Source organism: Arachis hypogaea, chromosome 19, assembly GCF_003086295.3.
Source record: "Arachis hypogaea cultivar Tifrunner chromosome 19, arahy.Tifrunner.gnm2.J5K5, whole genome shotgun sequence".
NCBI lineage: Eukaryota > Viridiplantae > Streptophyta > Magnoliopsida > Fabales > Fabaceae > Arachis > Arachis hypogaea.
The window spans coordinates 54095493-54109151 of record NC_092054.1 but is presented as its reverse complement, the minus strand read 5'-3'; the positions used below and the strand labels follow the sequence as shown (position 1 = coordinate 54109151).

Genomic DNA, 13659 nt, shown 5'->3' with positions numbered 1-13659 from the left:
GGGCCTGACATCGGTGAAACAATAACATACAGTCCCATATTATAATGCCAAGGCCTGGAGGTCTCAAGCCCCAGAAAATGCAGATCAGAACTTTTATAGACCACATGCAGTAGACTATCTTTAAAAATAGAGTTAGGACAGTGAGAAGGAAAGGCTTTCTGGAAATGAAATTATTCCAGGGCTATCATATGTATTGCCTCTTTAGTGTGTGAGGATAAATGAAAAAGATAAAATAAAAATTTAAAGTGGCCGCTTATGCAATAGGTTGCTGTCCTGACCGATTAGTGGATTCAGCCTAAAACGTTCATGAAGAGCTCTCTTTAATGGAGAGTTGCAAATAGACTACAATGTCTCAAGGTAAGAGCTATTCTTTGGCCCTTTATCCCCCCAGTCCCAACCAAAATTTTGTTTCCCCTTCCACACTTAGTTCTCATCCTCATTTAAACCCATTTTATGAACCCTGCACCCCCTCTTCTCTTTTCCCTTCTTCACCTTAAAAAATTTCAAGTAAGAAACAAGAAAGAATTTTATTGAGGTAAAGAGAAGAAATTACAAAAAGTAAGGACGATAAGGAACCCATTAAAAACAAGATTGTCAAGTTACAAAAATGTTTTTTTACTTCTCCTTCACCTCTAAGTAACAAATGTTATCCTAAATTCAGTTTAAAATCTTAACATCGTAAACGGAACCCATTAAAAACAAGATTGTCAAGTTACAATTTTTTTTAGTTCTCCTTCACCTCTAAGTAATTAATGTTATCCTAAGTTCAGTTTATCATCTTAACATCGTAGAAGGCTGTAGTGACTGTTCCAGAAGTTTACTTGACATTAAAGAATGGTTACATGGAAAAAGGAAAAGAAAACTTACCTCACATTCAGTGATGAGGGAAGAACTATAAAGCCTAATAATATGAGCAACTGAACGCAAGACCAAACGGCGAAAAATAGGTTCACCGGCTTCTCCTTCCAGCTGTCAACAAATTAAGGAATTATGACAAAGCAAACCCTATATTGTATGTAAAGTATAAACTCTATGTAATAAAGAATGTTAATAGTGAAACATAGTCATCTTGTTTAAAAGCATAAATTACCTCTGCATTGGTACGAAGGGAAGTCATCAGGAGTGAACATATCTGCCTTCTTAAAGCCTGAGAAAATTTCAGAAGAAATATAGACATAAAAGAATGAAAAATTTGTTTAATATGATTACATTAAAGACCTGAAAGAACGTTAAGAATTGCAATTAAACATGGACACCTGCTCATAGGGTAGTAAGATTCTGAAAACAGCAACATAATTGGACAATATGAACCTGGAAAACATGACATAAGTGTCATAATGAATATTTATTCACAATGCAGACTCGGCATTTTTGTATTGAATAAACGGAATTCAACAATCCAAGCAAGACAGTTCTAAAGAACAGGGATAACCTAGTTTATAGAATATGTAAGTCAAATTCTCAATAGCTCAATAAATAATGTATGTGGAAACAAGCGGATGTATATCTAACTAAAAAAGACATTATCAGATTTTGAAAAGTCAGAAACTAATGAGTAATGAATTCAAGCAGCACCAATTTCATCATAGACGTTAGCGTTATAAGCAAAGAAATTCCATGAGAAATGAAGAGTCATGAGGCATATATAAAAATGGAAAAACAATAAATATTCAACCGATACATTAGCGTATTAACTTAAAGTAGTTTAACTTAAAAGTAGTGCTTTGTTTCGATTTTACGAAGGAAAAAATTTTAAAAGTAGTGCTTTTCATTGTGAATTGTTTGTATAATATATAATATTTGATACTTAGGGTAATTTTGATTCAGAAAGAGAAAAAAGTGAAGCTAATCAACTTTCTGCCTATAATGAGATTCGCAAGTGTGCACTCAATTTGTGCCAATAAAAGCATTTCACTCACCTAATCTCGAGATTTGTCAATTTATAAAACAAATTACACATGCTATAAATTTACATCCCCCCCCCCCCCCCCCCAAACGCGGGAAAAAGAAACCACTAAATTGAGGGTTTTAAGCTCTTGTAAGGAGGCAAAGGTAGCTTACTGGCTTTTACCTTTTATCATTTCATGCCATGTTCTGGTATCTTTATTTTGCAAGAAATGCTATAATATGCAGTGATTTTTTTTTCTGTTTTTCAATTGTTGACCTTATTTAGGGAAAAATTACTTATTCGTCATGCCTTTGCTTGCTCATGATCTGATCAATGGTGTTTCTTTATCTAACTCTCATATGGATTGTGATGCTTTATTGCATGATTTATCCACATAAAGATTTAGTTGTTAAATTTCGTATTTCTGACTAAAAATGCCTCACACTTCTTTTGTGCTCTTTTCTTCTATTTTAATAAACGTGCTTTTCTGTAAAATTCAACTCACCTGTTACCTCCTCTTCTCTCCCCTTCCCTATGAGTGATGGTTCTCACAATAAATTTTCAGAAAATATTTGGGTTGGTAATGCCTCACTCACCTATCTTACATACAACTCTGTGTCACTTATTATCTCTGGATGACATTTGAAGTTTTTCACTTTCAATTTGTTCAAAATTTGAATGATAAAGTGGCTAATGAGCTAGAGTTCTTACTTTACTTAATCATCTTCAACTATGCAATGACCTAAACACTAAGATTCAGACTCATGACTCCTTTAGTATTTTAATAGTAAATCTTCTTTTTCAATTCTTAACCTTGCCTATCATTGAAAATTTTACGTTGGACAAACTTATTTGGAAGCTAAATTTCCCTCCATTCATTAAGGTTTTGTTTGGATTGCAATTCTTAATTGGATTAGACCCCATGTTCTGTCCCCTAACAATGGGTGGTTTGGATTCCAAATTAGGGGCTTTTTTTCTCATAGTACACAGGATCTCTGTGGATTAGGATTTTGGTATCTTGATAGAATCATGGGTTTGCCCTATGGACCTAAATCAGTTTCTTCTCACTAAATTCAGAGGTTTTGGCTCATATAAAAATGCAAAGATTCTATGCCACTCCATGGTTTTTGTAGGTCTGCCGGATATGGTTCAAAAGGAATGCCAGGATCTTTAATGATTCCTTTTCGACTATTGAATTCATTTAATATAGCAGTAATTTCTGGCTTCCCTTGGTGCTCAGAACATGGTCTACTTAAAGGATTCCTTTAGCTGTTCAAAGGGATTGGCATGCAACGTTACCTAGCTAAGCTTTTTATACTGTAGCTATATCTTATGTATGAATTATTTTCTTTTGTAAATTATGTTGTAATGAGGTTTCTTTTGCTACCAAAAAAGAATTATTTAACCATTGCCATCTGTTTATTCTCAATTTATTCATTCATCCTAAATTTCCAAAGTTGGTGCATTATCAACCAACCTATACTCCATACAAGCACAACATATGAATAAAATCAGAATTAATTAAAAAGAATGATTAGATCAATGAGGAAAATAAAATATTTATAAATTACAGGATGAACTTATGTGCTACAACTAATTATTTTCATGTTACAAGTTATTATCTTGTTTCCAGCTTTTGCTTTACTGACTTGAAAACACGAGCACTTCAATTGTATCACAATATACAAGAAAGATAAAATAGAATAAATAAAGATGCGCCAAATTAGTAATCAGTTATCTTCCAACATTTTCCTTATGTAAAAAAATTTTAAAAATTGATCAATGTTCACTTAAATTTAAGAGAGTGAATGAAAAGATAGCCAAATCCAGGTATCTCAATCAATATCTCATTGCAAAGAAGAAGTTAAACCACATAAAACAGAAGTTGCAAAAGACTTCGTACTCTATAATATCAAGTGCAAATGTCCTTGGAAGAATGTTAACGCGTAACCACGCTGCCTGATAAACAGAAGAGAGATTGATTTCATTTAGTAAAAAAATGTCATCAATTAAAATTAGGATAAAAATGCATTACATATATAAAAACTATAATCTAAAAGGATTCCTAGATTGTCATAAAATAAAATTTCTAGAAGGTGGATCTATTATTACAGAGAAAACAGAGGTTCTATAAGCACATACAGATCCACCTGCGGCAAGAGACGTCAGGTCTTCTAGCAAGCGCAGACCAAGTCTTCCAGTTTCAGTTAAAGTCCCCCTCATTGATGGCGGCCCTCCAGATATTGATTCACAGTCTAATGAGCTGCACAGTGTAGTGAACATGGTATAACAGTATAAGTTCAAATCTTGAGAGTAAAGTAATCAACTTGAGACAAACCAACAACCAAGTCTCAAATCAAAGTTGCACTTGCACACCCATATTCATCTGGGAAAATTAAAACAATGGTCTGGAATTATATTAGCACAGGGTGCAACATACTCGGATAGATTGATGCCACGGTTAACATCACCGGTAACTGAACTTGTCCTAGATAGCTGACCTCCAAAACCAAATTTGCCAGCAGGAAGCGACTCTGCCAAAACTACTCGATCAAAAATCAAGGCCACCGCTTGCCTAAAGGTAGCTGCCGCAGTACTGCGAAAATATAACATAAGCACTCATGAGGGACTGATAAAAAAATATATTAATATGGACAAAAAGTAGTCAGGGAGAAAAACTTCCTGAATTTTCAGCATTATTAGATACCAAAGCACTTATGTGCTCTCTCCAACAATTTAAGCTTTTGAGAGAAACGATTCATGACAAAAATGATAAGAAAAGTAGTTTGTACTTACTTTCGCACACTATCTGAAGATCGAGTGTTTTCAAGAAGCCTGAGACAGATACCAAGAGCTTGGGACATGGTATCCTGAAAATAATTTAAGTATAATATATTTAATAGCTTAGTTTACAAATTTGTTCCCAAACAATAACAATACCAATAATCGAAGGCTTTAAAAATATGTTTTCAATCATTTAAATAAAGGTAATTTCTATTTTATTCTCTCTAAAAAGGTTTAGCAGAGATTAATATTGACCCAACTGATCTCTTAGACATAGTATCTCTAGCTGAATGTCATAATATGGAATGGCCCCGGTTTATCTAGGTGTTCCTTTAGGTGGGAATCTGTTAAGTATGTAAGGAAAGTGGGAAACCACACCTTAAAAGCTAGCTAAATAAGGGGGAAGAACCACTCTCCTTATATACAACATCAAGCATCCCATACTACCCGATGTCGGACTTTAAGCACCCCATAATACCCAAATCCCTAACAATACACCGCCCCTGGAGAGACGACATCCACGGCGGCTTCACTCTATCGACACTAACCCAGCGGCAGCCACTTTGCTACCGGCTATCAGTATTCAGTATTCACCTTAATCCAGCAAATAGGTAGCCCTTTCCATGGTGCCGACAACCAAGGCTCTGATACCATTGTTACTTATCTAAGGAAAGTGGGAAACCACATATAAAAGCTAGCTGATAAGGGGGAAAAACCACTTTCCTTATATACAACATTAAGCATCCCATACTACCCGATGTGGGACTTTGAGCACCCCATAATACCCAAGTCCCTAACAAAATCCCACTTCAACCTTTTTCGAGATCTTGTTGGGAAGAAGATTTCCAAGCGTTTTCAAGTTTGGAAAGGAGCAATTCTTTTCTCCAGGAGAAAGGATCACTCTTATTCAGCCTCGCTTATCAAGTATCCCTCTTTATTTCCTATCTTTGTTTCACATACCAAAGGGAGTGGGCTGTGGGTAAAACCATTGAGAAAATAATGAGGGATTTCCTTTGGTCTGGTTATTTCGACTCAACACGGGATCATTTGGTGAGTCGGGAGACTTGTTGTCTAGCCAAAAACAAGGAGGATTGAGTCTTGGTAATCTGATATCAAAAAACATTAGTTTCGCAACAAAATGGCTATGGTGCTTTCCCTTAGAACCACATTCTCTTTGGCATAAGGTTATTAAAAGCAAGTATGGCTTGAACAGAAATGGATGGGATGCAAATCTTGCTTCACGTGCTACTCACTCTACCCCATGGAAATTTATTTCTAGTGGTTATGCTACTTTCATACTGTAACAACTGGTACCGGAGAAAAGGAAATTCCCACAAACAGAAACAGTATAGAAGGAAAAGGAAATGAATCAAGATGATTACACTCCTACTGTAGTATTATTAAATAGGAAAATGCAGAAACTCACAAGGAACAGTACGATAGTGATGGCTGAGGTTTGGAAGCCAGCCTCCCTCCTGGCCCTGTTCTATTCTCTCACTCTAATTCCTACCTCCTATCCCCCCACTGTTACTACTAATACCCCTCTTCTACTCCCTTACCCAATTCAGTTAGCAATTACACTCGCTTCCTGACCCTCCCTCATGCTTCCCTCACTAACTGTGCCAGGTGGCAGGATAGTTACAAAACCCACCCTAGCCCATAGTTCACTCAATTTCAGTTAGGTCCCTAATTTCTAATTAGTTTGGTACATAACAGTTTTACTTTTAGTTGGGAGGATGTCTAATTCTCCACTTCTCTGTAATCAATGCCAAAAACAATTTAGCACATCGCATATGCTATATATATATATATATGCAGTTTTCTAGCACAATATAGCATAATTAATCCATGTACTCAACCCCAGGTAAGTGAAATAACAATAAAGCTTGGTCATTGTGGTTGTTCAAATATATTTCTGATTTTATATTTATGTATGGGTTTAAATTTGTATTTTGTAAAAGAACTTTATTTAGATGAAGAGAAGTATGACATAACATAAGAAATCAACAGAATTTCTTTACAAAATAAAAAAATAACAAGGAATAAATAAACAAAATCAATGAAGTAGAGCTTTCCCACCTTGCAACATATCAAAGAGGGAAATTTCTCTAAAAGGATCATGTGCAATATATAGAATAGAGCCAAACACCTAATCTTATCCTACTATAATGGTACAACACTCCACAAAAAGGGAGCCATATGCTGACATGTATTACTAAATATCTGCTAAAAGCCAAAAATTTCTACTTATAGTTGAATATCTTAACATCTTAATTACTTAATAATGTACCAATTTGTTGTTGTTGATGATAAAAGTTTTATATTAGCATTACAATTTAAATATGTAATACTAATTTTAGGGTAATAGATAGTAAATATTGTCCTATTCAATTATCTAATGTAACACAACTAAACACCTTATACTGATCCATAACATCATTTTCTTACTAACATGCATAAGGTTCAATCCCTATAGTAAGGAAATCATCCTTCCTCTCTGAATGTGTCAACAGTATGACACAGTCCATTTCGCATCATGGTCATTATCTAGATCTATTAGTACCATTAGTATTATCAATCTAGATCGGTACATTAAATTTGAGGGTACAGTCATCGTACCAGCCAACTTCCAGCTATAATATAGTTAATAAATGGTAAACACTTATAGTTGATGTGGCTTAAGCTTACCTCATTCTCAGGATGTAAACGTGACTGAAATATTATTGATATTGTTTGAAGGGTCTTGAGCTGAACGCCCTCATCTGCCATCTCAGCATGCTGCAGGAGCCAGGTAACAAAGGAAATAAAGAGAAAGATTAGCAAGTTATCAATGCTTTATTTAGCCTTATCACTAGAATGTAACAGAACCATCATGCTCAGCTCTTGCACAGACCCAAATTATTTCATTCCATTCATTTCAAAGTAATAAGATGCAGAAGTCTCTATAATCAAATATAAAGCTAGGCCACAAAATAAACATTATGGCACAACCAATATGGCCAAATGGCAAAGCAAAAATTAATATCCCAGTGAAGTCTTCTACCATTATATGATAAAACTAGTTATGAGAACTTACATTTTTCAGTGTAGCTAAAATCTCTCTCAGAGCTGATGGCAAAACAGCATCATGAGATATCAGTTTCTGCAGACAAGAAAGTCCAATAACACTAAGCTTCACTGTTCGGACTTCACACGCCATCAAAAATATCCGTAATATGTCCTCATTATGCGCAATCTCACTAGGACTTGACAATGAACGAAGCTGCAAGTAATAACAAGAAAATGTAAACATTTTATAACTGCCATCATTCTAGCCGGCATCAAATAGCAGCTACCTGGCATCACACTTCAACACCTAACAGAAGAAACAAAGTGTGTTCCGAAAGAATCTGAAACATCATTCCAAATTTCTCTAAAAGAAAATCATGCATTCCTAATTTTCTGATAAATACTCTAAATTAAGGCACAAACTTCGATTATCAACCCAATCAAACTGCATTAGCACAATCGCAACGATCTTCAAGCCAGGAAGTGGAAATCGAAACTCACAACACTTCTACTTCCTACAATCACCACAAGCACTGGTACAAAACCTTCCAACTTGAACAAGAAAATTTAAAAGCGGGAAAAAATGCGGCAGAATCTCGCACGTTGCAGAAAAAATGCAATTCAGAATGCAAATGAGCATTAGATTGAAAAATATAGAGCATGGAAGAGTGACCTTGAGAATTGCGTGCTCGGCGCCGTCTTTAACAGCCGGATAGCGACGGCGGGCTTCAGCGGAGAGGGCGCGAAGGTCGGATTCCAAGACCGCCATGAAAGCCATCTCGGAAGCTCTCGCTTCCGCAAAAGTGTGAGGAGTCGGAAACGGTGATCGTTAAACTGTGAAGCTCAACAGAGAGAGACAAAGAGGGAGAGGGATGAGAGGAAGCGGCAGCTCTCGTAGATCTTGAGCCTGAGAGGCTCAGACTCAGACAGACACGGTCATAGATCCGGTGTGAGTCGCACGTGCTCCGTCATGGGGGAGGATGGGCCTTTGGGCTTGGAAATGGGCCGTCGGTATAAGCCAGCCCCTATTTATGTATGATGTCACCGATGGCAGCAATTGCCCACGGCACAAAAAAAAAATTCTCACTACAGAAATAATATAAACTCAGTATATATGTACCGAGTTATGCAGTTTGGTATACAAGGCAAAGAAGAGTGTTCTCTCCAATTTAGCCCACCGCGTGGCAGTCAAAGAACAGTGTTTCTTCCGGTGCGCCAAAATAGAAATTTTTCTGCACAAATCCATTTTTAAAATTAAATTTTCTCTCTTTTCTAGGGGTGGCAACGAGGTGGATAGGGGCGGATTTTTGCTCTACCCGACCCCGCCTCGTCGTACAACAACTCGCATAAAATCCGCCCCACTTCTACCCGTCGGTAGTAAAACGTTGAACCCTAACCCGTCCCTGCAGGTACCCGCCCCGCCCTTACCCGCCCCTACCCGCCCCTATAATTATTAAAATTCAATAAATAAAATTAAATTTTAAAATTTATATAACCATCATCACATACATAATATAAATTAAAGTAAAAATTTAAATATGATACAATATTATTAATCATTTACTAATTATTTTACATATATTATACATATTATATATTAAAATTATATATTTTATATATATAGCGGGGCGGGTAGGGGCTGGTATTACCTAAACCCGACCTTGCTCCGCCCCTCCCAAGAACCCGCCCTGCTAAAAACCGGGGCAGGTAATTACCCACCCCGGTGTGGGTAGGGGAGGGGTGGGTATCCGCGGGTTCGGGTGGTATTGTCATCCCTATTAGGTGACTGAACATTAAAACGCAACAAAAGAAAAGAAAACTAAGCTTCACGAATCTTCATCATCGCAAAGATCATCTTCTATGAGAGAGATTTGCTACTTGTAACAGAAGAAGAGGCTATTCTACGACAAGATATCTCCACCATTTCAAATTCATTTCGTCTCTCCTCTTTACTCTTAAGTCTCATCAGATTTCACCTCCACAAAACGTACCATCCACTTCAAAACAAAGTTGAGCTGGACCACATGTGAATCCATCATGTAATGTTCGTCATTCCTTCCAGGTTCTCCTACCTCCCGCTTATGCTATTTCACCATATCAAAACATGGGTTTAAGTTTTGTGATATTTTACATATCATTTTTTGCATAAAAATCTAATATAGGATCCGTACTTTGAGGTTCCTATGAAAAAATCTAACTTTGGGGGATCATTGGAAGCTTGAAATCGAGGATGGTACAAAGCCTTAGGTATACAATGAAGCACATGAGAAGCTGTTATTTGCCGTGGCTGGGGTGGGGGATGGTCAGGGCGGCGGTGGCACTAAACGGGTCGTGGTGGTTCACAGTGGTGGCGAAATACATCTTGAGCGGCACAAACGCGAATGCATGGAGTGGATTCTCGATAAAGGCCTTTGAGAATCTCTGGGGATCTGTCCATCTCTCTCTTACATCTGCGATTATGCTCTGGTATCAAAATTTAAATTAATTTATCTTTTATTTTTTATTTTTTATTAATGTTTGAAAAAAAAATTCTTGGTGATATACTCCATGATACATACAAGAGATAACACTCATGTTTTGTATTAGTGGATCAAAGCCAAATTCTTAAAGAGAAGATAGTATTGTCTCTTCTTTAAGAAATTATGCTTTTTATATGTTAGGAAGATGCTAAAGGATCTGGATCTTCTGATGTTTTAAATTGTATTTCAATCTTCACCATTAAAAGATAAGCATTCAATTTTAATGGCAAAGATTGAACAGGTTCCTTGAATGCACGAGGGAAAAGGTCTTAAGGTAGTTATAACAGATGGAGACCCTTCTATGCAGATCGCTATCATGCACGTGTTTCCAAATGCGCATCACGGACATTGCGCATGGCATCTACTTAGGAATGCCATGGCACATATCTCAGCCGCGGTTCACTCAACTACTCAAGCAATTCATGCTGGCTGATGTCGAAGTCAATCAATTAGAAATGCAGTGAAAGGCAATGGTTGATGAGTGTGGTGTACGAGAGGTGGAATGGGTAATGGATCTCTACTGAAAGAAGTTGTCTTGAGTCACGGCATACATATGGGGCAAATTTTTCGCAGGCATAAGGTTAACCTCTCTATGCGAGTCATTGCATGCTAAGTTGGGTGCTTTGTTAAGAGTATATACAGAATATTGGATTTCTTACCAATTTTCAATGATGTATTGATTTTCTTAGACACAAGGAAGAGGAACTTGACTTTTAGTCTTGTTATGGAACCTTTGTGCTTCAAACACAGTTCCCAAAGCTTGAGATATCGACGGCAACTGTATATACCCGTGACATTTTCTATGGATTTCGGGAGTCTCTTAAGCAGGCCATAAAATTTTAAATTGTAGAGCGACAAGATTGTGACACGAGTTGTTGCTATGTCATATAGAAGTATCGTAGGCCGGAGGCCACTTGTCAAGTGTTACATATGCCAAGCGAAGGGACTTTCGGATGTAGCTACCAGAGGATGGAGTCATATGGGCTCCCATGCATACATATAATTATGATTTTGGTTGGTATGGATATTTCCTTACAGCAGAGTCTTGTCCTGAGGAGGTGGTGCAAATGGGTAAAGAAAAATCTTTTTAAAGATAAACAAGTGAATGATACATGCGATGATGCTTCTTAATATCGCAGCATGGTTGGTACCTTTGTAGACCAATGTAAGCATTTAGCAAAGGTGGCATATCTTATGGATGAAGACTACAATAAAACTTTTCACTAAAAATATGGCATGGGATACAATTATGCTAGAGGTCAAGAATGGCATGTTTGTCGGTCAAGAGTCGAATAATGAAGGCATCAATCGGGCTCGTTGTGGGGCTAAAGATCCGGCCCCTGTGTGCACAAAAGGCACTGGGAGAGATAATGATTGTCCTGGCAACAAAGGACCAAAGAAGAGAAAATGTAGTTCTTGTGGTGTACTTGGTCATCATCGGTCTTGCTGCCCAAATAAACCCTCTTCGAGCAAGGCATTTTCGGAACTACTCTCTAATCCCGAGTGTTGCCAGGCAAATTTCCAAGTAAGATCCTTGCATATATGATGTAGTTGGTTATTTAGTTGGTCTATGCTCTTGATATATTTTCACCTTTCGTTGCCTCTATTTGGGATTAGAATATTTAGTAACATGAATGTATTTTACCGGAGACTAGCAGGTTGGCAGCATTGGGCAGAAGAGGAAACGTAGAGTGGATCTTCCAATCACGTTTCTAGGATTCATGCCTTAGTGGGAATTTTTGGTGCAACACCTTATTGAAAAGTAAGCAGATCTTACTGATCGATGTGGTATATTTCTTAAGTTGAATTCACTTAAGTGCAAGAACTAGACCCATATGGGCTCAACTATGCACAATTATAAGGGGTGTGCCTATGTCGTGGAAAGTTATGGTTACTAATGATATACTTATTATTTGTATTTAGTCTGATCCGAGAACAAATGTGGAATTATGTAGTATGATACTTGGTTGTAGTAATGCTAAAAAAGTACTTCTCCAAAGTTTGTGTCAGTAGTTGTGTTGCGACAACGTTAATCAATTATTATATAAGAAATGGCTGGCATAATATCAGAGCTTCATTCCATTGCCCGATAGGTATGATGTCCAGTTTCTAGAACAATTTGCATGAAAAAGTCTGGGAGTTGTGTCCAAAGATCAACATATTTGGGGCCGCAATTTGCAAGGCAAAAGTATTTTCTCGATATGGTATTAGAAACAGATAACATAAAGATTGTACCGGCTTTTCTAAATTTTGAAGTTCACGGTGATAGTTTTGAAATGCTATTTTCAAATACCAAAGCTGTGTTACTTAAGTTTAGAAATTACCACATCTCACATGTCTACAGAGGTGGGAACTTAGTAGCCCATATACATCCCACTATTTTCATTAAAAGTCTAAACTATGTGTGATTCGAAGAGCTTGCAACACAAATATATAATCAAGTCCATTTGGACTCCATTGATATTTCCCTGTAATGTACAAGACATACTCCAATAAAAAACAAAAAAAGATGAAATCAATTTCACATTCTGTCCACTTCATAACTCATGATTCATAAAGCACTAACAAGTATGAAATTAAGTTCCAAAATATGTGTTGCTACACGTGTTGAAGGCAACTTTCATCAACTCTCGGACAAAATCAGCCCTGACATCCAAGGATTTTGGGGAAGTGAATCTTTTCTATACAACGCATTTCTGTTCGAGAAAAGAATGGCACATTTGCCTCTTTATGAAAGTCCATGGGTTTTGGCACCAAAGCCAATCCCACATCCACCAGCCTTCCTCTATTGACAAAATCATAAAAATTTTGCATCGATTGGACTAACTTCTCTCAACCTCCTTCCTTCTCATATCCTGCCATAATTGCATTAAAATCTCCTACAACCAAATATCAATCATTCATCTGTCCAATTACCTCTTATAAGCCAGCATATTGTGTCACACAAGTATTATCAATGTTGTGAAGGTGCACTCCCATCACTTTCGAATTGATTTTCTTTTCCGGATCCTCAATAGTGAAGGCATGAAAACTCAGCATTATGCTTGACTTTCAGCTGCACTCCTTCCTTCCAAAATAGTGCTAATCCTCCTGCATTATCATTTGGATTAACACAAAAGGTTTCCGGATAGCCACAACTCCTTGCTTGTCTCTCAACAAACGAGGTTTGGTGTTTAGTCTCGCATAGAAACACCACCTCGGAGAAATGAGAACTCTTAATCCCTTTGATGTTATGAACTACCAGGAATTTTTCCAAACTCTGGCAGTTCCACGTGAGCATCTTCATGGGTTTTAGAGTGTCTCTTGTGGGATAGCACCCAAAGGCCGTTCAGCATTGCTCTACATTAACAATTATTCTCCTTCTACATCTACTTCCTCTCCGTTCTATCCTATGCTTCTTTTAGTTCCAATACTATCACT

The 13659-nt window shown here is 37.1% G+C and overlaps 1 protein-coding gene across 1 annotated transcript in view; it reads right to left on the bottom strand.

Annotated features, from left to right (window-relative positions):
* The window catches only part of LOC112777178 (uncharacterized), a 43652-nt gene extending 34688 nt beyond the window's left edge, over nucleotides 1–8964 (bottom strand). Inside the window, exons 1-10 of the mRNA XM_025821478.2 lie at nucleotides 8394–8964; nucleotides 7749–7934; nucleotides 7361–7450; nucleotides 4685–4758; nucleotides 4329–4484; nucleotides 4031–4151; nucleotides 3792–3847; nucleotides 1257–1311; nucleotides 1091–1147; nucleotides 868–969 (exon numbers count right to left, since the gene is read on the bottom strand). Coding sequence (XP_025677263.1) covers nucleotides 868–969; nucleotides 1091–1147; nucleotides 1257–1311; nucleotides 3792–3847; nucleotides 4031–4151; nucleotides 4329–4484; nucleotides 4685–4758; nucleotides 7361–7450; nucleotides 7749–7934; nucleotides 8394–8498 — 1002 coding nt within the window. The 5' untranslated portion in view covers nucleotides 8499–8964. The remainder of the gene's footprint in view (nucleotides 1–867; nucleotides 970–1090; nucleotides 1148–1256; nucleotides 1312–3791; nucleotides 3848–4030; nucleotides 4152–4328; nucleotides 4485–4684; nucleotides 4759–7360; nucleotides 7451–7748; nucleotides 7935–8393) is intronic.
* Between the last annotated feature and the right edge of the window lie 4695 nt (nucleotides 8965–13659).